The sequence below is a fragment of the Canis lupus genome, chromosome 19 (assembly GCF_011100685.1).
Source record: "Canis lupus familiaris isolate Mischka breed German Shepherd chromosome 19, alternate assembly UU_Cfam_GSD_1.0, whole genome shotgun sequence".
Lineage (NCBI taxonomy): Eukaryota > Metazoa > Chordata > Mammalia > Carnivora > Canidae > Canis > Canis lupus.
Genome location: NC_049240.1, coordinates 30,187,813 through 30,213,722, shown reverse-complemented (window position 1 = coordinate 30,213,722; position 25,910 = coordinate 30,187,813). Strand labels below are relative to the sequence as shown.

General features: G+C 40.4%; 1 protein-coding gene across 17 annotated transcripts in view; it reads right to left on the bottom strand.

Moving 5' to 3' along the window:
• CLASP1 (cytoplasmic linker associated protein 1) overlaps nucleotides 1–25,910 on the bottom strand; it is a 267,247-nt gene that overhangs the window by 31,030 nt on the left and 210,307 nt on the right. For 13 of the 17 annotated variants that reach the window (XM_038564902.1, XM_038564903.1, XM_038564914.1 and 10 more), the window contains 6 exons: nucleotides 24,455–24,533; nucleotides 23,287–23,430; nucleotides 14,837–14,980; nucleotides 13,945–14,051; nucleotides 4,918–5,068; nucleotides 1,103–1,349 (listed from right to left, as the gene is read on the bottom strand). In XM_038564902.1, coding sequence (XP_038420830.1) covers nucleotides 1,103–1,349; nucleotides 4,918–5,068; nucleotides 13,945–14,051; nucleotides 14,837–14,980; nucleotides 23,287–23,430; nucleotides 24,455–24,533 — 872 coding nt within the window. Of the gene's footprint in view, nucleotides 1–1,102; nucleotides 1,350–4,917; nucleotides 5,069–9,917; nucleotides 10,035–13,944; nucleotides 14,052–14,836; nucleotides 14,981–23,286; nucleotides 23,431–24,454; nucleotides 24,534–25,910 lie in introns of all 17 variants that reach the window. The other 4 variants (XM_038564898.1, XM_038564899.1, XM_038564900.1 and 1 more) reach the window with 1 other exon arrangement.

Genomic DNA, 25,910 nt, shown 5'->3' with positions numbered 1-25,910 from the left:
TGAGGCCAGGGACTGTGTCTCATTTGCCTCCTTGTCCCCAGGAAGCTATAACACTTCATGGCACACAGTGAATGCTAACTCTTGAGAGTAGGGTTCTGATTTAATCCTCCATTCAGAATTGAAAAATAAAACAAAAGGCTTGGGAACAAAGTGCATATATCTAACTTTTTAAAAAATGGCTATTAAATGAACATGACAATCAGGTGAAAAGGAAAGAATTAAGTTCCTGATAAAAATACCATCTTACCAATGCACTTTACTCACTTGTTACTCAACAATGGACACTGGTCTTAACACAAGTGTCAGAAAACAAAATAACACAGCAGACTAGTTCTGTTCCATATCAAGTATGTTATATTTGGGTAAGTCATTTAAGCTTTCTGAACCTTTAGTTTCTTAACCTGTGAAATGGGAAGAATTCCCTCTATCCCATTAGATCTATATGTAAAACACTGAGTTGGGCAGCAAGCAGATGGAAATACAGGAGCTCAGTATACGCTAGATCCCCTGTCTCTGAACCTCAGGACAGAAGTCAGCCTAAAGCAGCTCCAGGAAGATCTGGTGAAAATGCTGGTGTGAGAAAGGAGGCTCTCAGTGGTGCTATAGGATCACATTCCCATAGTTCCCACAGGGAGAGTGCATAGTGGGGCCTCTATGAACGCGGAGCCTGAATGCTGAGCCTGTGCTGGGCTGTCTTGTGCCTTTGCTGCCAGAAAGGAGTATCTAACTACTACTCCCCTCGTGCTTCTGACCTCCACTCAGACCCTGGCTCCCTGGGGAAGCCTTCCCTCCTGGGTACAGCTGACCTGCCTTCACCACACAGTGTCACAACTCCAAGTTTAGGTCAGCTGTGTGACTCCTGTTTCACGACTGCCTCTGTGAGTGGTCTGTAAGCTTCCAGAGGGCAGACACTGTTCCTTCCATGGCTTAGCACATGGTAGGAGCTCAATGAAATAGTTGCTGAACAAGCAGCTAACCAGAACAGATCAAACAAATCATTTAGGTTTGCCCTGTCCACCCCAAGCTGCTCTGACAAGAGGAGAAAGCCTCAAAGAAAGTACTTTCAGATGGAGAGGAATCAAGTAAAAAAAAAATGGCGAACCATCTCGAAGCTGCTCCATGTCATCATCAAACACGGCCTCCTTCAGGGCTGTCTTGTCATAGGTGTTGATGGTGTCGGAGTAGGGATAGGGATTATAGTCTCGCACTCGCGGCCCCGGGAAGGCACGTGGAGGCTGGGTGTTGAGGAGGGATGTCTTGTTATCCAGAGCCGTTCTGCCTCCTTCCACCACATCACTGCCTCCCCGACCCTCAGTGGCAGGCGAGGCAACTCCACCATCGCGGGACACCTGGAGCACAGCACGTGGTCAGTTCCTCTTTAGGACTTTTACCAAACTCTTCCTTTACATTTTCAGAAGCATCAGGAGAACCAGATCTCTCACTTGAAATCTGGCCACCAACAAAGGGACAGTTAAGAGGGCTTCAATCTGCAAACACCTAATGCATAAACTACCTTAACAGGAACCGAATATGCTTATGTTTTCATCTCTTCATTCATTAAATTACACATACGTCTGACTGTGTACTTGGTGATGACTTTTATGCACACATTTCTCCCGAAATTTCATGTGCCAGCACTGCTGCCCATCACTTTCTTCACGAGCAGCAGGGTTTTCTCAGTGATGCCCTGATACATCACCAATGCTAGATGCTCTCTGGATTCTCACCACAAGATCTAAAAGCAGCTCAACCATTTGTGAGCTCCTGTTACATATCCCCCCAAAAGTGGTGAGCCAAATAATGCTTACTAATCTCTAGCAGTGGGGAGCTCAGTATCTGAGAGGCACATCCTCCCCCGGACACCCATGACTCTTGTTTAGGCTTTGTTGGTATTTTCTGAAATTCTTTTCTTCCTCATATATTCTGAGACTCGTCCTCAATGAATTCACCCCCTGGTGTCCTTGTATCCTTGTAGCATGTTCCTGACTCCCCACTCCTGAGGAGTGCCGCCTGTCTGTCTGGTTCCCTTTGCAGGGAGGTACTATAACCAAGCAAGCATGGGCTGACTGCTGGGAACAAAGCAAAGCCTTCACTTCTCCTCACCCCCAACACTGACTATGTAACAATGGTGGAGCCATATCCAGGCAGCCGGGCCACACTGGTGATTCTGGTGGCATGTTTTTCACTTGTGCTGCTGACAAGATACATCTCTTTCATCTTGTTTGTATGCATTTTTAAAAATTGTGGCCAAAAAAAAAAAGCCAGTTTAAAATTATGGCTAATCATATGTAAATCATTTTAATCATTTAATTTATAGGTACAAAGACGGTGACATTAAAAACAGTCATGGTATTTTGTAATATTATATGTTGGGCAAACCTTTTCATTTTCCCCAACCAAAATTTATACCCATTAAATAATAATTCCTCGCCCTTCCTGGCCCTGGTAACCTCTACGGGTATCTGTTCAAGTCCCTTCTTTCAGTTCTTTTAGACATACATCTAGTGGAACTGCTGGGATACATTAGGTATTAAGTAATGCCAAAAAAGATTTTATGCTATTAAGATCTAAAAAGGATATGTAATATATGGGTAGACATGAACAAAATAAGACTTCAGGCTTTTCTCTCTATAGGAAGATGATTCATGGATGATTTAAATTTTTTCTCTTTGGAACTCTTTTCTCAAAGTAAAATAGATATTATTGTAATGAAATAAATTAGAAAAAGAGAAAGGTTTTAAAAAACTTGAGACATTTAAAAAATAAAGCTAAACTATCCTAATTCTAATCACTTTTAACCAAAACAAAACAAAACAAAATCTTACTTTTTAAACTTGTGTATTATCCCAGTCCTTATCTTCATGCAGATTTTGCAGAGTGGGGATCACAGAGCACATACTCTCATATATTTTGCTTTCCTCGCAGTATAAAGGTCCCATATAAATATTTCCATTTGTATCCTAATAAGATTTACTCAACTATTCCCGTTTTTTAAAAAATGTTCCTGATTTTTGTTGTTATTATTATTTATAGATAATGCTGAAATAAGCTACACTGTAAATAATAACTTTCTTTCTTTTTGCTGAGTTTGTTATTTAGTATAGATTGTCAAATGTTAGATTACTGGATAAAGGATATGGAACTTAAAATGACTTAGGCTGAGGAGAGCCTGGGAGGCTCAGTCAGTTAAGTGTCTGATTCTTGGTTTTGGCTCAGGTCATGATCTCAGGGTTGTGAGATCAAGCCCCGTCTTAGGCTCCAAGCTGAGTGTGGAGCATGCTGAAGATTTCTCTCTCCCTCTGCCTCTGCCCCTTCACCCCCCTACCTCCCACCCCCAAGCTCTCTATATCTCTTTAAAAAAAATCACTTATGGTAAATATAATTTAATAAGCTCCAAAGCAATTATATCAAGTTCCTGCTTTTGGAAACCATCTTCCTGGTGGATCTGACATTCATCCTTACAGATGTCTGTCTTAATAGCCTGGTCACTTACCAAGCCAAAGAGACATACTAGCCAAAGGGACATAACTTTCACACTTAATGCATTTTTATATCCACTCTAGCTTCTTTGCTAACACTTTGGTAATCAGCAGCTAAAATGCTGAGTTTCGAAGCTGCTCAACAATTCAATTTCCACTTCATCATATTTAATGCAGATAGAAAATAACAATGAATGTTCAATGGAACCCTTTCACTCCACACCTGACTGGTCCCTCTCTTTGGCTATTCCTAAAAGTCTCCCTTAAGTTCTCTCACCATACTATACTATCCTGGTCTCCCACACAATAACCTGTAGCTTTTCTCCCAACTCCTTAGCGTTGATGCTTCTTTGGATTTTGTCTGTACCCTTTTTACTTGGTTGATTTTACTCACTTTTTAGTTTTCATCAAGCAACTAGTCAACGCCTCTCAAATCTCTATCCCCTACCTGAATGGCCAGCCTAAACTCCAGACTGGTATCTGCAAAGACCTCTGGGATATGTATGCTCAGATATTCCATGGGTCCTCCGAGTCACACATATTCACAACTCAATTCATCATGTTCCAAATGGACTAATAGACATTTTTTCTCTCCTTCTGGGATATTATCTCACTGAACTGCCCCAGCACTTGAGTCCTAGTCAGAGACATCTGACTCTAATATTTCAGATCATGTCCTACCTACCCCTACTTCCTCCAGACTCATTCTCCATCTCACAGGGACAACAATCTTTCTAAAATATAAGTGTGACCATGCCACTTCCCTGGTTACAGATCCCTCAGAGACTCTCTGGTGACCCCATAGGAAAGCGAAGACACTGGTAGAAAGTCCCCTGGGTGTGAGTGCCCTTCCTGAGCCAACCTCTGCAGCTCCTTCCCCAAACCTCACCACCACCACAACACACTCGCCCTCTCCACTGCAGCCCCCACCAGAGGGAAATCCTGTCATGCCCACAGCACCTCTGTTTTCTCATAGCTGCCCCCCGCCATCTGTCCAGACAAACTCCCTTGGACCCTTTGCTTCAAGTAACTCCGAGGGTGTGACCATCTCTCCTGTTGACCCTTCTCGAGCACCAAGACTGGCCCAGAGTGTCTCTTCAGTACTGAAGCCTGACCACCCTCTGCCTCTGCGTGAGACGAGCACTACCAGAAAGCCATGTGGGTGTCCAACTCAGGCCTGTTATTTCTATCACATCTCAGAAGCAAAACTATATGTCCACGGTAAACAAAAACCAGACGGGAGAGGAGGTAGTTGACGTTTTTCACAAAGACAGCTGAGGGTTACTCAAAATTTTATGAAGTTGCTTTGGGCCTCTTAAAATAATGCTATTCTAACTACCAGATAAAAGTAACAATGAAGTTCAGTATTCACAGTGGTCAGTATTCAGATTTATCACTTAATTGAAATACAGTTCTCTGCTAGCCTGGGGATACTTACAGTATCACAGTCCTTCTTGCCATCTCTTTTAATTGGCTCGTTCAGATCCTCTTGACTTCGAAAACTAAACTTTTCAATGGCTTCTGTAACTCCACGCAGAGAACTATAAATTTCTTCAGAGTTCAGGTTCTCTGTATCATACTCCAGCATGCTAAAGATCAAAAACAGTGTATTTCTTAAATTAAAGCATATGAATAAACTTGAAATATGGGTGTAAAAGACTTCCAATAGTTTATGAAGTAAGGGGTAATTACAGTTTGGTATCTTTAGGTGATTTGTAATGAAAAGGAGACACCTTTTGTTAGAGCGCCACCACTGGACAATGATGTGTTCTTTGTCAAACCAGGCCCCAAACACATTACATTGGCACTCAGAAAGAACCAGTGGGGAACAGCAATCAATAACCACGAGAATGCAAGAACTCAAAGGGTGACAACTGGTGACAATGCACGAGGTAATGAAAGTGGAAAAATAACTCTCATATCTTGAAGATGGAAACAAGAAGTCTGGTTGTTACTGGTCTCAAATGTACAAACAGATTAAGAGGAATGGGCATTTCAAACTAAAGCTAGTATTACAAGCAAGTTTCAGAGAAGCAAAGCAAATGACCTCACAAGACGGGGTTATGCTTATCAGTATCAGAAACTTATGAAATAAAACCCTGCATTCAAAAAATGATTCCAAGTCAGATCCACCCTACTGGAGTGCTCCTGACAGTTTCTTGTGCCATCTAGCCCAGGGTCTTGCTGTGAATACCAACTCTTTCAAGATGCTTAAGTTTATGTGTTTTATAAAAAAAGCAGATCTTATACAGATGAGTCACATTCCTAGAGGGATGTCTAAAAGTATTTCAGAAAGCAAGAAATATTTGTCCCTCACAGAAAAGTGATGTCAACTATCGTTCCTTTCATTGAATGTGCAGAATAAAACATGAAACAAAGCAAAAATCCCAAAGAGCCCTTGGGTGTAACGCAGTGTGTCAACAAGCAGCCTTCAGAGATCTGAAAAGTGCCCTCAAATGGGTCCTGGGAACAAAACCCACCATCCCTCACAAAGAATATCAAAGAAAAGCACAGGATAAAGGATAGCAAAAAGAAAGCCAAATAAGAAGTGACAATCAACCAAGGGCAAGTCAAAAAACCTGTGTTAGTTTAAGTGTCACTTGATTCAAGAAAATATCAAGAGATCAGATGAGTTGGTCTAAGTGAACTTACAGAAAGTCTTGAGCTATGCTGAGGATGGCTAGGGCATACTCAAAGAATTCTTGCCTGTATATAAGTAAGCATTTGACAACATTATTAAAGACTAAAGAAAAGCACTTGTGTGATCTTCAAGAAAAGTAACTGAACATAGACACTTGCCAGCAGAAACCTTTCCTCCAGGCACCACAATCAATCCTGTACATTCTCATGAAAGGTTAAGTTTCCTGTAACTTAAAAATATATTTACAGGACGCCTGGGTAGCTCAGCAGTTGAGCATCTGCCTTCGGCTCATGGTGTGATCCCAGGGTCTGGGATTGAGTCTCACATCGCACTCCTTGTAGGGAGCCTACTTCTCCCTCTGCCTATGTCTCCGCCTCTCTCTCCGAGTCTCTCATGAATGAATAAATAAAATCTTTAAAAAAATATATATATATATATATACGTACATATACGCATACATATATATTTACTATGTCTGCTCCCTTTTTCTTTCCTTCTTTCCTTCTTTCCTTCTTTCCTTCTTTCCTTCTTTCCTTCCTTCCTTCCTTCCTTCCTTCCTTCCTTCCTTCCTTCCTTCCTTCCTTCCTTCCTTTCTTTCAGGATTGGGCAGATGAGTAAGACAGGATTTGAAAATCCAGGAAGTGGATTTTCTCACTTGGAAATAGCCAGACCTCTAACGCCTCTAGTTTGCAATGATCCAAGTGTTTTCTAAGACTGGACAGGTTCTACTGGGGCACAGCATCTGAACTCAACCTTCACAGATGGGATTTACCTAAAATCGCAGAACTTGCTCAGATAGAACCCATTCTTCTTTTCTGATGAATGAAAGAAAATTCATACTCCACTTGTACTTGGAGAGTTCACAAAAATACACGCCAATTCAGACTGGCGCTGGCATCAAACACAAAAAATGTGAATGAACACGTTTACAGCTAAAATTGCACGTATATACTGACAGGAGGCGGAATAAAAAACTTGAATAGAATTCAAGATTTCAACCCCTGTTGAGTTCATAAGGTTATCTGTCTATGAGGCAACATCCCATTAAAGTGAAGAAAGCATGACTGAAGAGCACAGGGACTCCCAGCCCCTCCTTCATAGAACACCACAATACCAGCTTATGTGGGAACAAAGGCATTTATACATCTGGCCAGTACACTATTTTTTATATATAAAAACTGAGTATGACTCAAACAAAAAATATGCATACGAGATGTAAAAAGATGCCTTAAGATACTTTTAATCACAACAACCAAAAATAATAGCATAGCCCATGCAAAAGGAAAAAAAAACTGAAAGAATGACAGATGGACAAGAGGAAGTCTGGCGGAACGTTCAGCTTTTTAAGGGATGTCACAATATTATTTTCCATATGTCGCTTCAGATAACATTAGCTTTCACATAATTCATCTCATTATTCATAACCTAAATGGTCTTAAAATATTTCACTTGAGTTCACAGGACTTTAACATTACTGTATACAGCCTCTTTTCAAAGTAATAAAGGATCCTAGAAGTTAATGTTCCTCCTTCTTACTTTCAATTAATAATCAGGAGTACACATGCATGACCAAGTACAATCTGTGGTGACATTTCTTTTAGACTCACTAGCCTCATTGAGGTCTGAAGTATATCCTTGGTATGAAGCTAAAACTGTGAGCTCCAGGTGAGAGACAGTATTGTTTTTCCCCAACAGGAAACAGATAATGCTACTTTCTTTGCTAGTTCATGTTTTGGCATTTGTTTTTGTTTTTTTCCCCCCAAATCAATGCCTATGAGCCTTCATTCTGTAGGGGAAACAAGGAAATTCTCATGAAAGCCATCATTGGGGAATCACAGACGCCGTGCTCCTGGCCAGCAGAACATAAGGGAGCATAGCAAGAAGGATGAAGTGGCTTCACCTATCAGAAGAGGCTTGCTTAGATACAACCTGGACTGTTACCTGCCCCCACATTCTGTCTTGTTTTAGCTCAGAGACATAATCCTTTAGGTTAAAGGCCAGCTCCTGGTCTTCTGTAAACACTCTGATTAGACCCCAGAAAGGTTTCCTTAGAATTCTTTAGATTAGGGAGAGTTGCTCAATTGGTCAATATTCATGGACCCAAGGTCAGGCCATGTCATCCAATACTGAGGCAGAACAGAGATCTGACTTGCCCTGTTGTAAAGGATCCATATTGTGGTCAGGGAGATGTGTGAGGTCAGGTCTCCAAGAATGGAGACTGGAGACAGGAAGTTTGCCTTCTGAGATTTTCCCCTTTGTCATTTTGTTAGAGAAAACACACCAGGAATGGAATTAGGATATAATCATTCCTTGTTACACAATACAGTTTTGGCAGAAAGCAAAGAGACAAAGATTTCCTCTTATTTGTAGGGAACAGATGGGTTTTTCTACATGTAAAAGTCTCTTATCAATGCTCTCTCCCTCTGATTGTCAACAGAACTTATGGGTACTTATTAGCCTTAGCTGTGTTACTGTGCATGCGCTAAAGATAATTCTGGAAATGAGGTGTCCTCTGGAAGGAGTCTTGATGGCTGGATGGGAAGAATGGCTGGGGTGAAGCTTAGTGTCTATTAGGGCACACAGGTCATTGTCCTGGAACACAGTTAATAAATGGGACTTCTACTTTGATGCATGGCTAACCTTTAAAAAAAAAAAAAAGTTTAAGTATGGTGACATGCTTTATTAACATTGACGACAGCAGCTGTCACACTGCTGCTGTGTCCTTGCCCTAATCTTGTGTATCTAGAAACATCTAGTCATTATAGGATTCTCTGTACACTTGGGAAGTTACTTTCTCAGATATAAGAGTTTCAAAGGAAAGATGTTAAAACATTTAGCTGACTTGTTTATTATGTACAGCTTCAATGAGTCAAGAATAGAAAAACAGGAATGTAAATCCGTGCAAAAGCTATCTTTGAGGCATTCAGAAGTAACAGACCTTCTTCTGTTTTGTTTCTATCATACCCTATCAGAGAGTACAAACTCATCTTACACAGCCCAGAGGCAGCTGGACTGCCTCATGCTCTGCTGGTGAAATTACAGGCTTCTAGGGAAGGGGTCCTCTGATCTTTGGACCTTTAAAATAACCACCTAAGGGACCAAATAGGTATCCATAGAAATCTGTAGATCCCACTTGGTCCCACTGATTTACCACCTGTCTTCAATCTGAACAAAGGCCCACCCCTTCTTCTAGACTCCTTAACTTTTTCACCTTCCACCAGGGGCTAGTGAGAGAATACTGACTACTCTCTGGCCTAGAGTCAGGGCATATCAATGAAATGCAGCAGTGAACACACTTCTTGGGGCTTCCCTTCAGGATCTGTGTCCTCGGACTCTCACCAAATTGCAGTAATGTTATGCAAGAAATTAGTCCACATTGTCAACAGCAGCACTGAGCACTACAGGTATGGTTGGGAAAGAGCAGGACTCATTTGCTTCTGAGCAGGAATGACCTGTCCTCCTGAGAAGAATAACGAAGAAAACTGTGCCCCTCTTGTCTGCCTTGACTTCATGGCATTGCCCCAGCACCTTTGAGGGGGCTCAGCCCTGCCTCGGCCAAAAGGCTCACTATGGTAGGTGCTGCTAGATTTGGTCGGTTGATGAAATGGTCTCTGTCCCTGTGACACAGCAGGAGCCACACTCGTGCAGGTCGACAGAGATCATGCATCTGCTCACACTTCTCACCAAGGCTCTACTCCTGTTCGTCTAAGCCAAAGGCTTTCCGAAAGACCTGAGACGACCCTGGAAATGCAATAATATTGTGACACCTCAGACAAGGTTAACAGGTAGTTTGTTACCTGGGAGAGTAAGAGCGCCTGAGAGTCTTGTGGGAGGGAGCGGTGGGGATGGAGTTGGGCTGAGAAAAGGGAGGTGGGTGCTTCGAGAGGCCATCGGCACTCCAACCCCACAACCGACTGCAGTGATCAGAAGATCAGAAGACGAGAGTCAGAGAGAGACAAAACAAGGCAACAGGGAGGGGAGCGGGGGAGGGAACTGGGAATCACTACATCCTCAGCGTCTTCCAGTCTCCTCTTTCCTTGACCAAGCTCTGTCAAAGTTAACTGGAGCAAAATTTATTCTTCACCATACAGAGAAAATGAACAGTTTTTTACAATTTAGCCTGCAATAAGGCTGCTTATTTTCTTTCCCTTCTTGGTCATGTGTTACATTTTTTAAATCATGAGATCATGAGATTCCAAGTGTAAAAGTGTATATGTGCGTGTGTGTGCACACTGGGAAGAACATTATGAACACTTACATACAAATATGTTCAGTTTCAGATAATGCAATCAATTATTCTATAAAGAACCAAAGAAGGAATTTTGGGCCTTAATTCAAACGGGACCCAAGGGACTACAGGAGGAAGACTAGAGAACATGCCTTTCTGACCAGAGCACTCAAGCAGTGGACAGTGTGCTCCCTGAGGCCGGGACCCAATCAGATGGAGTTCAGAGGCTGCAACCAGTAATTTCCTTCTGGAAAAGTAAAAGTACCACTAGAGGGCCAGAGCACCAGGTCTCAAAAACACCTGAACTCCTCTGTTCACATCACCTAATTTTAGAATTAAAATGCATCTGAGAACACAGGGATATCTCTTCACCTTGTAAATGTCACCCAGTGGCCTGGGTGTGCAGAGGCCCGGACCAACAGTTCTAATAGCTGCTGCAGTTCAGAGGAGCCACAGGCACTGGGAGAGGTGTGAGCTGACCTGGCAGGAAATGTGACCTGGGGCCCAAAGTGGAGTCATAGCATCAGAGACCACATTCCCAGAAGCAGGACTGCCTGAGGCTGGCTATCATCATGGTCCTAAGAGCTAACCTCTGCCAAAGACAGCTGTGGCCTCATTTTGTAAGGTAAACAAGTGTGGAGATGAGAGGTCAGCATGGCATAGGCATACAAGGGCCCAAAGACCTTCTCTGAGTCCCACACTGAGTCCGGGTGGAGGTACAAGAGAACTCTGGTGACCATCTGGGCTGGAGCTCTGCTAACAGGGAGAGCATAAAACAGATGTACCACCATCTCCACTACTTTTGGGAGGCTGGGTCTCCCAATTAATCCCCACTTTGCTTCCACAGAAATCTTGATCCTAAATGCAGTGGATGTAAAATCCACCTAAAATTACCCTTTATTGCGAGAGGTCATCTAATTAGGATCACTCTGCTCTATAACAGGTTTGCCAAGAATGTACAGCAGAGAGGGATGGGGACTGCTGTCTACTTTGTGATCTCAAAGGGAATCGATGTGAAGTGATAACTGAAGCCCCTTGCAACTGTTTTTTCGCTTTTACTTTTTAATTTAAATTCAGTTAATTAACAAATAGTGTATTATTAATTTCAGAGATAGAACTCAGTGATTCATCAGTTGCATATAACACCCTGGGCTCATTATATCAGGTACCCTCCTTAATGCCCATCACCCAGTTACCCCATCTTCCCACCATACTCCATCCAACGACCCTCAGTTTGTTACCTGTGATTTAGAGTCTCTTATGGTTTGTCTCCCTTTCTGATTTCATCGTTTTTTAAAGATGATTCAAAAGAATGGTAGCTCACAGAAAACAGATGCTTCAAGAACAGTGTTCTTGAAAAACATCTGCAATCACACGTGATAATGGGTCTACTGCCGCCTCAGGAATGGGGTAACCCTAAGTCCATTTTCCTATTTAATGCAAAAGTTCTTAGCTTTCATAATTTTCCTGGTGAAATATTTCTAGTTATATAATGATGGTAGGCCATTTTTCCTACTTCTGGACAGTTTTAGTTGTGAGAAAAATCACATCTACTGAGTTCAAGTTGTTGGCTAAGGCCATATGGCTCGGTATTCCCTGACTGAGGCCACATTAGTTTTAAAAAATGAAGAGACCATGCAATTAAATAATTCCCTAAAGCAGAATTTGTTGCCAAGAAAATATTTAGGTCATACTTGGCCTTAATCTTGAAAATGATATTAATATTAAAAACAAACGTTTTCATATTTTCCACTGACCAGCAACCTTGACAGTAAAAATTAAGACCAGGCCAAATAAAAATAAATGGTGACTTGGAAAAATAAATTTTTTAATAATCTGGGGATCCATGAAGATTAATACTGAACCAATTTTTAGCTCTGATGGATTACACTAGCAGCCCCCACCAATCTTTTACTTAGACCAGTAGCACATAAGATAATAAAGTACTTGAGTTTTACCTTTTGCTTATTACTACCTAAGGGATATGCCACCCTAATAGTAAAAAAACTAAAGATAAGAAGTATGAACTGTGTATTATTGAAGAGCAGATTTCCCAACTAATGGTGTAGAAGTATTACTTCTAAACAAAAGCAACCATTAACAGAGAATTCAAGTTTTCTATAAAATACCATCCCCCATTCCAAGAAAGAGAACTCTGATTTCACTGTTATCACTGGACTCTGTTCATTTAAGACAAGTCATATACTTTAGATACAGATATTAATATGAAAAAAAAATAGTTGGTTGAGCCTCAGTCACACCTGGGGAAAGTCAGACACGTTTTCCTTCACTTCTGATATCAACTAATTAATTCTGACAGCCTGCTAAAATCATGACAACACACACCGAACTTGGGATACATGACATCATTCTTCATTCTACCTAAATACAGTACCAGGGGGATTTAGGGGGATTAGAAATAAGGCAATATCAACAGTAGGATACTATAAGTATACAAAATATTTTGTTTCACCAAGAGAAAAATACAAATTTGATATATTCCAAATATTTATATGACAACTTGAAGAATTAAAGAGAATTTTATTGGTAGGGATGGAAGATTTGGGGAGACTCTTGATCACTTAAAAATCTAAAATAAATTTAAAGGCACTCACATAAAAAAAAAATAAAGGCACTCACATTTTGAAATTTTCCTACCTTTAAAGGGAAAATGGCATTACTTGTGGTATTTTCTTATCATCTTGGTACCAACAACCCTTAAGACACAGCTCCTTGATTCTTGGGGCCAGGGATCGCAAAGATCTGGACTTCTTATAGACAAAACCAGCATGTATGATCCTCACAGGTCCGAGTACTGTGAAATCTGGCCTCTAGGGCCACTCTATGTGAGGCCAAGGCAGTCTCCCAACACCTGCCAGTAGTCACTAAAGCCACCATACAGAGACTTCCAAAGGCTTTGGGGCAAATGGAGAAGTCTAGAGCTCCTGAGGCAAAGTCTTTTTCTTATTTTAAGTTGCTATCTCAGACTCTGTAAGATCAATGTTTGCATGGTCCCAATAAAAGTCTGAATATTCTGATCCAATTTTAGTTTTCAGGTTCTTAATACCTCTCCAGAGCAGTAGTCTGCTTCAAATATGAGTCCATGATGACAGCAACTATACTTGGAATGGCTCCTTGGCTGGAACACTACCCCAGGCTATGTGTAGACTAACTGTAAGGGATTTACTTAGATGACAATTACCTTCAGGTGCTCCTGGAGCTGAAAGAATAGGTGATGAATTCCTAAATGGTTTTATGTGAAATAGTACTAAATGTAAATTTAGTTTTAAAATCATTAAGTTAAAAAAAAAAACAACAACAACAAAAAAAAAAAAAAAAAAAAAATCATTAAGTTACTAGGGAGTGCTTAGAGCCAAAAGAATCTCCAAGGACATTCAGTGCAAATTGGCCATTTCACCACAGAAGTCAAGCACTTTGCCCAAAATTGTACAGTTAAGATTTGAGTGAGAATTAGAGCTCATGGTCTCCTGATACCCATCTATTTTTTGGTATTAAGCTTGGTCTAAAAGCTTAGAAATAGGCTGGATAGACACTGGGGTGCTTTAGTTTCTTCACTTTTCTTGAAATGGCATTACCTGGGAGATAGGCCCCCATGGGAACAGTTGGTGGGTGAGGTCAAGGGGCTGGTCCTGCTACTGGTGTGTCGGGAGGGAGTCCGGCCAATTGTATTGCTCGGAGAGCCCTGGGGTGAAAGCAGAATGAGCATCATTATTCAAGCGCTTAACAAAGGTTATAGTGTCCCCTTTCCCTTAGCTTCCCCCCCCCCCAAGATTTATTAATTTATTTTAGAGAGTGAGAGCAAGAGCACAAGCAGGAGGGGCAGAGGAAGAGGGAAACAATCTCAAGTAGACTCAACGATGAGCACCGAGCCTGATGTAGGGCTCAATCTCATGATTGTGAGATCGAGATCTGAGCCAAAACCCAGTCAAACGCTCAACTGACTGTGCCATCCAGGTGCCCCCCACCCCCCACCTTTAGCTTTTTAACCCACATGTGAATAAAAGGGCAAAATTTGCACAATCAGGGTGACTTTTTTTTTTTTTTAAAGAATCATTAAGGCCAATTTAAAGTATATATACACCCAAAATAGATAACTGTCACATAGGGATTCCTGAGGTTGAATGGTTGATATCAGAGATGACTAGAATAACACAAATTGGGCACTTTCACTTCCATCTTTATTAGTATGAAAAAATTAAGTAACTCAATGAATAAAGGACCAAGTGAACAAGTAAACATTTAACTGGTTGAAAAATCTCACTTAAGAAAAAGGCCATATTTAAATACTAGGTTCACTCATTCATTGGGAATGTGGCAGGATCAGACATGGCCCCATTCTCCAGATGCCCACAACCTACAGAAAGAGAACAAGAGAAAGCTGGACATTCTATTAGAGCACATCTAGAGAGCAGGGATTCACAGAGATCATAATAGGTACAGAGGTACCAACTTTGACCACGCACTCACCACACTGGTGTTGCTAGCATTCTTGAGGTGGTTATGCAGGAGTTTGGTGGCACCATCCTGGAATGTTTTTGGCAAGGCACCAAGTAACATGGTAAATTCAGGAGTGTTCAATTCAAACAGAGAGATGAGCACAATTTGTGCTGCCTGGAAAAAGAACACTTGATTAATTGATATAACGGAAAATAGCGTATTTTGGTCAAAACTTCCATTAAAATTGTTTTACAAAAATGTTTTTTGCATGAGTAAAGTAAATTAAAAAACAGAGAGGACGTCTTTGTCATAAAAAACACAAGGAAATAAGATCATCAATTTTAAGTAGCCTGACTTTAATCTGAATCTACAAAATATGCCCCAGTTTCATCTTCGAGCCCTGGCCTTGGATTTCCATAACATGCTCGTAATAGACCATTACTCTTATGTTGTTCAGTACTAGGTACAAAGCTGATAAATCCGTAAATGAAACAATCCAAGAAGGTGAAAAGGCTGAGATGGTCCACTCTACTAAGTCAGAACTGGACAAGGCTCCCAGTGCATCCTGGAGAGAGTAAGGCTCTATGTGAGCTGCCAGTAGGTTATTTGAACAACCACTTTTCCTCAAGCCTACTCCGAGTGACTGGGAAATTCTAGAAAAAGAGTTTAAATACATCTGAAAAACTCCTGTTAGGCCTATGAACTGAGAGACAGACCGTGGGAAGCCAATCAGCCTTCCATGGTACAAAAACATATTCTTCTGTTTTGGCAAATGCTCTACTTTTCTTTATTAATTGAGACAATAAATTGCAGGACTGCTGGCAGCAAGGTGGGAAAGCAGTTAGCTGAAGCAACAGTGGCCCAACGAGACTCAGCAAGTTTATGTGCTTTCTAAGGCACTAAGTAGTAGCAGGCAGTCTGAGCTTAAAAAATGATGCCTGAGAGATTATTTCCAAGGGTTCTGATTTAGAAAAACTATGCCAAGAGAAAACTTTAGTAAATAATGGCATTTCTTACACATTTCTGAAGGTCAGAAGAAAGCAAAACACATTATGAGCGTCTTCCGACTGAAAGGATACATTTATCTGTCCAAAACACTTTAATTTTAGGATTGCAGTGATTATTCTGGATATTCTCCCCCATGGTATAGGGAATTACAAAAAATGTATTTGCTGAGAAATGCTTTGGAAATAAACACCACAAAATATTTCAGTGCTTTCACAGTGTTAAAATCAATTCTGGATCCAGTTAAGGCAGAATTATTATTTGTGTCCGGAGAAGGAAAAAAAAAGAAAATTCAGAGACCCAGATATTTAACCAAAAATAAAAATTAATTATGAAACTTAAAATATCAGTAGAATGTTTTTTACAGCAACATAAACTACTTTTTAGACATATCGAAAGCATTTATTAAGCACAGCATTGGGCAAAAGTATCTTACTTTTCCCCTTGACCTCCAAATACAGTCCTTAGTAACCTTTCCAACCAAACTAAATCCCAAGGGGCCAGTGTGTGCTTTCATGACACAGCAAAACACACTTTACTGATTGTATTAAAATATACATCTTTACATTTCATTCTTGAAACATTCTTAATAAACAGTTATCTGAAGGAATCTATTTCACCACTGAGGTAATATATATTAACAGGATCTGTGCATTTGTATAGAAGCAAATCCAAAACTCATGCAAAGTAACCTGTGCATTTAAAAAACCATTTTATTAGATGTTAGAAAAAAATGCATGCAGAAAAAATTATACTTCAAAGAGACAGAAACAGACGTGAGTTTTAGCAGGGAGGAAAAAAGTCGTCAATTTAAAATTGTAGGAAAAGTTTAGGGACTTATTTTTTGATTGGCAACGGCATTTGAAAATTAGAAAATTTATCAGTATATTTTTGAATCGTATATTTTTATGTGAAATGTGCTACTGTCTCTACTTAAAAAAAAAAAAACACATTTCTTTCTAAAATGACTAACTTAAGGGTTTTTCATGAAGCCAATTATAAAATCAGTGGGATCTTCTAGGAACAAGAAGGCTGCAAGATTGTAAGTCTAGAAATTGTGCTAATTCATGGCTATTAATGACTCTTAATCACATGGGAAAAGAAAGTGCAGCAGACTTTCACTTCTGGTCCACTAGAGAAATCAAACAGAAAGACGGGGAATTTTGAAAATATAGCTCATTGGAAAGATGGTACATTTACAGTGACTTATACATATAAACAAATATAATTTATTTTTACATTTTCTAAAATATAACTGATTTTATACAATCTTCAAAAGTCACCCTGTGGCTTAAAGCTGTTTTCAAAGTAAAACCCTTTCTGATGATGTTCAAGCTCCAGAAATGAATAGGAAGTAGGACTTAAATATGTTCTTTTAAAAATGTTTTACGCCACAGTTTTAAAAAGAGATAAGGCGGTTATGGTCCTAAAATATTTTGCCTACAACCCTCTTAGTGAGACGTCAGCATACTAGAATCCAAGCAAGGAAGAAAACTGGGTTTTATTTATTATTACTATCAATACACTCTCTTTAAAGTTAGTAATTCCAAACACGGGGTTGAGTTGGAGAGATCTGTTGAAAAAAGCCTGGAGCTCATGTGCAATAATGAATCCAAGAGTGGAGTACGCCACTGTTCCTGTCCCATCACTGAACGCTTCTTGCCTTTCACAAGAGGTGGGGCCAATCAGTGGCCAGACAAAACACTCAAGGTTGCCACTTTTTCTAATGGACAACTCTAGGGTCACTGAGTTTCAAGAACAAATAGCAACTTACAAGGAAATCCCCACTCACGCCCCCTATAGGGGAATTTGGTAGGTGAGGGTAAAAGGTCCTTCGAATCTCAATGCCACAGCATGGAAAGAATTGAGACAGGAGATCAATAAAGCTTTGACAAATGCATTGGTATGGTATTAATTGGGGAAAATTTAAAGTTGGGGAGGAAAAGAAGTTTTCTAATGTATTAAATGATTACTGCTCCCTCTGGATGGTCATTAAAATTGCTTTAGAAAATCACCAAAGAAAGGGTATCTGAAAACACTCAGATTATTTCGTATTTAGTATCCTTCACTCATCTGCTAAACTATGGTAGAGGTCTGCACTCAACACAGCTATGTCTTTGGGCAGGGTGTTAATCATAAAACATGTCAAAATACAAACATTTACACGCACACACGCTCACATAGTATTATACGAATTTTAGGTTTCTTCAAAATCTTTTCAGTGTCTTGACATGGGTATCAGTATTAATAATCTAAAATGCAAACAGTGAAGTATCTTTTTTCAAATTAGTACTTAGTTTAATATCTACCTGTTTACAATTTTCTTCCAAGTTTCCTTCTCCAGGCCCAGAGCAGGTGGAAGCTGACCTAGTGGGGAAATCCTCACCTACTCGACTACGCTGAAGCGGGGACTGACAAACAGGAAAGGCGGTAGGATTTAATGAGAGAAGAAGCAAGTGCTTAAACCAGGGTTATTTGTAAGCTGTGGAAGTATTTGGCTTCTTTTACAAAATCACCTTAGGTATATATATACTCTAACAGCTAAGAATAGGAAGCATAACAATAGTAAGTACCAGTTTCAAACCTCTATCATTTGCTAGGTGCATAATAACCATAATCCTTGCTAGCAGTAGTAGCATTCTTGCCTTACTCGATGAAAAGGTCAAAAAGGTCAACTCATTTCAGTCACCATTAAGCTGAGCCTCAAATCCTGTTTGATGGGAAAACCCTAGGCTAGGCCACACTGCCTACCTACAATCAGACTTGAAAGTTTTTCAATGAGAGGGGCACCTGGATGGTTCAGTTGGTTAAGTGACAGACTCTTGGTTTCAGCTTAGGTCACGATCTTAGGGTTGTGACTTGAGCCCCGTGTTGGGCTCTGTGCTGGGCAAAGAGCCTGCTTAAGATTCTCTCTCTCTTTCCCCCTCTCTCAAAATAAATAAATAAATATTTTTCAGCTAGAAATTTCAACTTTTGAAGGCTTCTAACCTCTTCTTGCTTCAGGCAACATCATCTTTATACTCTCTAGGTTTCTTTGCCATGCTTTCATTTACTGCATTTCTCAAAACAACGTGTGGGGGGCTGAATCTGCTATCTCATCTGACAATGTAGGTGCTAAATGTCAGAGAATCAATGTATGATAAGCACACCCAAAGGGATTCTGAATCCTGAAATACAAACACACCATTAAAAATTCAACTGCATCACTACATTCCCTTTGGTTGATGGGGGAAAAAATACCTTTCTAATGCTGGAAAAAGCAGGTTCTCCATTTGTTTCACAAACAGCAGCAGCAAAACCAAAACAACCCTTAAAGAATAAGAGCAAGGGCTCTGATGTATATATTTTTTTAAGATTTTATTTATTTATTCATGAGAGACACAGGGAGAGAGGCATAAACATAGGGCGAGGGAGAAGCAGGCTCTCTGCGGGGAGGCCGGTTTGGGACTCGATCCCAGGACTCCAGGATCACACCCTGAGCCAAAGGCAAGACAAGACGCTCAACCACTGAGCCATCCAGGTGCCCCAGTGGCTGCAATGTAAATGAAGTAATATTTATCTATGTTTTTTCCTACTGCAATTAGTCCTTCCAATGAAGCCTGAGGCAGGGATTATCATTCTCATTTTATAAAGAACAAACAAGAATTTAAGGTGCTAGAAGTTAAGGTGCCAGCTGCCAGCTCACACCATTACCAAATGGCAGAAGCAAAAGTCAAACGAAAGTCAAATCTAGAATCCATTTCCTATTGCTAATATATTATCTTTTTTTTTTTTAAGACTTCTTTATTTAAGAGAGAGAGGGCACGTGCACACATGTGCAGTCTTGTGTATGAACTGCGTGGGGGCAGAAGGAGACTCTCAAGCAGACTCTGTGCTGAGCGTGGAGCCCAATGTGGGGCTCTATCTTATAATCCTTTTTTTTTTTTTTAAATTTTTATTTATTTATGATAGTCACACAGAGAGAGAGAGAGAGGCAGAGACACAGGCAGAGGGAGAAGCAGGCTCCATGCACCAGGAGCCTGACGTGGGATTCGATCCTGGGTCTCCAGGATCGCGCCCTGGGCCCAAGGCAGGCGCCAAACCGCTGCGCCACCCAGGGATCCCTATCTTATAATCCTGACATCACAACTTGAACTGAAATCAAGAGTCAGACACTTAACGTACTGAGCCATCCAGGCACCCCACATTATATTATCTTAACACAAACACAGTGCCTTCAGAAAGGTATAATTTGGCCAACATGACTATTCAGGGCTCCCATACCTAAAACACGAACACAGTGACTTTGGGAATAAAGTGGGCCAGTGAAGGTCTGGGTGGGGGTTCTCCTGCTAGTCCCCCCTCAGTCTCAGCCTAAGCATATTCCACTGCTGACTGGCTTGTGTTCTGGTTTTGGCTATGCCTCTTCCCTCCTCTTCAAAACTTCTTAAATATCTAAACACTCCAACATGAAACACCCCAAAATGCTGAGATGAAAAGGGAACAACATAAATATTAAAAATGTTAACAAATGTAGCATTCTGTCAGTTTAAAGTGCTTTTCCAAGTAAGATTCTATAGAATGAATTACACTGCCAATTTCCCAGGTGTTGTCTGCAGAAAATTAATATTCTTAGATAGATTAAGGTTTTTCACCTAATTTGGGAAGTTTGGGAAAATATTTTCCCCCCCAAATATTCTCCTGCTGGCTTTGAGAAAGCAAACTGCCATGTTGTGGAGAGGGCCATGTGGCAGGGGGTGGTGGGTAGCGTCTCTGAGCTGAGAACACCCCCTGCCGACAGCAAGAAAACAGGCATCTCAGCCCTACTTCTGTAAGGAACAGAATTGGGCTGAGAACCCATGAGCCACAAGAGACCAGATCTCAGGTGAGACCAAAAACCCAGACTTCTTGATTTCAGTTTGTTAAGACCCGAGGCAAAGGACCCAGAGACAGTGTGCCAGATTCCTGAATCACAGAAGTGACAATCTAATAAATTTTTGTAGTTTCAAGCTGCCAAGTTTGTGGTGATTTGGTATGCAACAGAAAACTAATACAGATGTCAAAACAGGGGATTCCAACATTATGGCTTTGAAAATGATGGCTTCGATGTGCTACTTAAAATGAGATCATTTCTCTTTGGACATTTATCATTCGTTAATTAATTCGAAATATTTATTAAATGCCTACTTTGTTTCAACAGGTGTTGTGCTAGGTGTTGAATATACAGGGTGGGTGGAAACAGGGAGGTGGGGACCACACAGGGGAGCAGCAAGTCCAGCCCTCGTCCTGAAGACACTGAAGAGAAGATGTAGGCTGGGACCAAGAGAATTAGTGGCAACCAGGTCAACACAACATTAGCAGGCTGTATGCCTTGAAGTTCAAACCCAGGGTAACGGTCTAAAGCAATGGGTCTCAACTCTGTGCATTAAACATCAGCCAAGAGCAGAGGGAATGAGACCCAAAACACTGTCCATACTTTATACCAATTAGGTCAAATTACCTGGGGCAGAGCCCAGGAATTGAGGTTGATTTTAATGGCAGCCAGGACTGAGAACTACTGCTGTAATAAAGCTTTCCAACTTTTCTGAAGATCAGGCTTACTGTCCCAGAACTTAGGTTTGAACTAGTATCTTAATCATATTTGACTTATGCTATTATTAAAATAAGTTGAGTGTATTGGAGCCCAAGGCTAAATAACTCAAGGAAAAAAGTTACTATAACATCCTGTTTAGAATAGTTAGGAAAATAAATTCTAGTTCAAATTTCTAATGTGCATGTCCAGAGAAAGTGGACATTATGATGAAAGTGTGCTGTTCCCCTGCAGGCCCTAATCACAGCTACCTGGAAGTCGAAAATATGTTTCAGCCCTACAGGAGGGTATATTTAAGTAACATTCAATTTCAAAAGGAACACACATAGACACACATATACTTAAGTGTTATGACTAAAGACAGAAAGCTATCCTGAAGGCTTTTGTATTTATTGGCCATCTTGTGACTTCGAAAATTACAACAGAAATACTGGTTTGTGACTCACATACCAACCAAATCATTCAACCATCCCCTATCGTTCCTCCTTAATCCAACCCTGGCTTAATGGCTAAATTAAAGGCTGCCAGTGAAATGCTCTTTTGATAGTAATTTTGAATGAATACTTGAATAAGATTGGTCCTTGTTCTTTTGACCTTGGACAATTTAGTTTATTACTATACAGTGGACACAGGACTTACATGACCCGCAACCCTTTCAAAGAAACCTTTTAGAGAATTCTTCTGCTGTCTTTGAACTCCATTAGAGGAAGAGCTAAGTGTTCATCTGCATTTGTAAATACATACTCCTGCCAACTGCTCCTGGAATTCTTCTTTCCTTTTTTCCTGCCTGGACTCAAGTGGTCCACATTATCAACTCTGCTTAAGGCCAAAGGAGTCCACTGGTCAGGCTAAACACAGAAGGAGTATGGCACAGAAGGAAAAAAACGCAAGGCTCGTGATTATACACCAATAACCAGAATCAAGTACTTTTAGTCTGAAAGCAGAACTGAGAAAGCTGGCTTTTAAAGAGTGCTTTATAAGGGCTACTCAAGTTTATATATTAAGTAAAAGAATAATGGCCACGGGTGAAACTCAAGAACAGAAAGACACAGACAGGTAAGAGAGAAAGAGAAACAAACACAGTAACTTATACTTGTTGCCTGTTTACAACTTTTCAGGAATTGACAAAGTGTTTTACATGTAATAATTAATCTCTGTAATGATCCTGAGGCAGACTACTACCTAGTAAGAGAAATGGTACCCTGTGTACTATTATATGTCCCTGGGTACTAGTATATTACTTTGTTATATGCCTCTCAATGTTACCACTTCTGAAGAAAGTAGCCAATACTTCTCTTCGGTTGATTGAAAAACAACAACAACAACAACAACAAAGCATCACCTTGGTGTCCAGGTGGCTCTAAATCTGAATTCTTCCTCCCCATCCATTCACCCCCCCACGTCAAAGAAAGTATGTTCCAAATGTGGTCTATGATCCAAAACGGTTTGTTCTTTTTAATTTCAGGAATTCCTATCTTAGCAAACTTTGCTCCACATTTTGCTAGGAGGCACTTTGTGGCCATGTAGCCTCAGATCTTCAATTCTGTCCTCAAAGTCCACATCATGAAACTGATACATGAAAAATCAATGGCCTTAAGAGACACTAAGCTAGCTACCAGTGCTTTCACACATTTGAAAAGAACAAAACAGGTGCCTAAGAAAATCATGAACCCCTCATACATGATTTCTGATTTTCATTTTGATGTCAGAAGACTGGGACTAGATGGAACCAGAGAGAAGGTAAGGGGCAAGAGCAAAGACTTGATTTTTACAGAAAAGGAGCGATAAAGGATCCTGTGAAGGTGTATGGGGTGGTTTGCAAGTTTCTAAGTAAATTTCTTTTCCTCATACGTGCCTGAGAACAGTCTGTGTTTAAAAAGCTGCACTCGAGTTCTCTTGGACATACCTTTCTCACGTCTGAACTCTTTGGTTCTGTCGTCCAGGTTATAATTCTAGATACAGCAAGCCTCGTCTCACTAGAGTTTACAAAGTCTGTTGGATCCATCTGCCGAGCGAGGGACTCAATGTACTTCAGGATTGCAACTTTGACCTGAAAGATCCAATAATTATAAACAATAAGTACATTTTACAGATCTTTGAATAGAATTTTGAGCTGAATTCTGATCAGAAAAAAGTAATAATATTGAGGGAACACCCCCTCTCCCCTGGATTCATGTTTCCACATGGAGTGGCATCTGCCAGGGACAAAAGCATGAAATAAATGACTGATAGGTAAGTTTGGGAACAGGGTGAGTGGCATATAGCTCAATTCTCTTCAGTTTTAGACTGAAGGTATGCTCTGTTCCTCATGTATGCGCAGGACAACTGCAGGGCATGAGCCCCCATGGGCAGGCTGCAGGATTTCCAGCTCTGCCACTGACCAGAAGTATTTAGTTTTGTTTTTTCATACATCCTCAGTCATGTCCTGCATGGTAGCATTTTCAGCGATCAAGCTAATACTCTACCCCAACTACTCCATGGATGCTTCAATTAGCTTTGACCTTTGGAGAAGGGGATTATTATTTACTGGGCCTACACTAAAATCCCAACAAAAGTTAATGATTAAAGAACACATGATGTACATGACCAAATTCAAATTAACACACATCCTTCCTCAAATTCATTCTTGTTATAGTTATGATTTTCCAAAGTATGTAATTAACAATTAATTTTCATGTGTTAAAATGTTAATATTGAAATCATAACATTCCAATAAGATACCTTATCTCACCACATCAGAACTTTCTAGTTTAAATAGTAATAATACCCAAATGTGGGTGAGGATGTGGAACTGGTGCTTCCATTATATTGCTAGTGGGAATATCATGGATGGATGTGGTACAACCATTTTAGCCATTTAAAATAAAGTTAAGTATACAACTACCCAATAAACCAGCAACTTTTCTCCTATGTACTCAACCAAGGGAAATGGAAACATGTTACCAAATAGTTGTACAAGGATGTTCACAGCAGATTTATTCATAACAGCCAAATAAGAGTCATGAACAAAAAAAGTATATTTTAAGCAAATTTAACTTCTAGAGGTTGAACTGTAATGACAAATAGGTACCAACCTTGAGGTTAGGAGTTTGAGTTTGATCCACAATAAATCTCATCAAAATGTTAAATTGTTGATCAAATGGAAAGGAGTCCCTAGGTTTAAGAGAAGAAGAAAAAGTGCTCATTTTGAAAGAAAGATTTATTGCAAAAAGTAATGTAAAACCATATCAGTAACAAAAATACGCTATTGTGGATGAATCAAATGGATATAAAAGCAAGCCTGACCTTAGTTGACAAAGTTTACTAATTGTACTTTTCATTTTATATAAATACTAGAGTGATACACATTATGTAGAAAATTCAGAAAAAGGGAAATCTTGCCAAAAGTCCCCGAACAGACACTATACTTACTTTGAGTTATGCTATTTTAAAAATGAAGACCAAGCAATTGACTAAGAAATTTTCTACCTGCCTTCTAGGGACCTAGCTCATCTTCTAACTACCTTTTTGAATACTGCTTCATGAGAAGCACTTCCAATCCCCAAATCTGAATTTACATTCTGACTGGGCTGCTTAGCACTGACCCTGCTAAACCTAACCACACTGTCCTCCTTGGTCCCACTATGGACCTGCCACAGGTCCTCTCAAGTGCCTGTGGGAGACCCAGCAAGGAACTCCTCATCCGGCTACAACACACATGCAGAAGCCAGGACCCTCAGAACTTCTGGCCTGTTCCTGATCTCATTTCTTGTAGCTGCTTCACATATTTGATATAATCAAGTAACCCCAAGGGCTCCTGGCTAGCTAAAGTCTGTGCTCTCTCCCCTTAAAGTACTGCAATTAACTACTATTAGTTTAAAAGTACAGAATGGTGTCCATGTAGGAAAATGCAGACACATCTTCCACACTAACGGGAAAGACAGAGCAAAGCACTGGGGCTGAATGCACTATATTCTTCAGACTGACTCACACTGCATATTAATTAAAGAAAAGGTCGACAAACCACACACAAAAGGCCTCTCTTTTCTTCTGCAGCAAGGGAAGAATGGAGAATCCACTTAGGTATAAACTGGTGTGTTTAATCTGGAAATATGCCCACGGTTAGGCATGGCCACAATCAGGCATGAAGCAGGAACCCCTCTCGGCCAGCATGGAGACCCCACCCCACCACCCCATACTCACTGACTGATCCTATATATGCTTAAAAAGCTAGACATCTCAGCTCCTGAGGAAACAGGAATGATGAATGTGTTCTAGAGACTTAGACTGAATCTACCCAGAAGAGGATTCTTAAAGGGAAGAAGCATCCAGAAAAATAACAAGAGGATTTTCCTTCATCACCAAAGTTTAGGAGTAGACTCTTAACATTCTTGCCATCACTAAAACTATGAATGGTTTTTGCCATTCATAGATTCACCTATAGTAAGGAAGCGACCTTTAGGCCTTTAGTCTGGTTCACAAAATGTTTTATCTGCCTTTCAGAATGTCATTAAAAACAACAACAATACCTCAAATATGTTGCCTTAATCC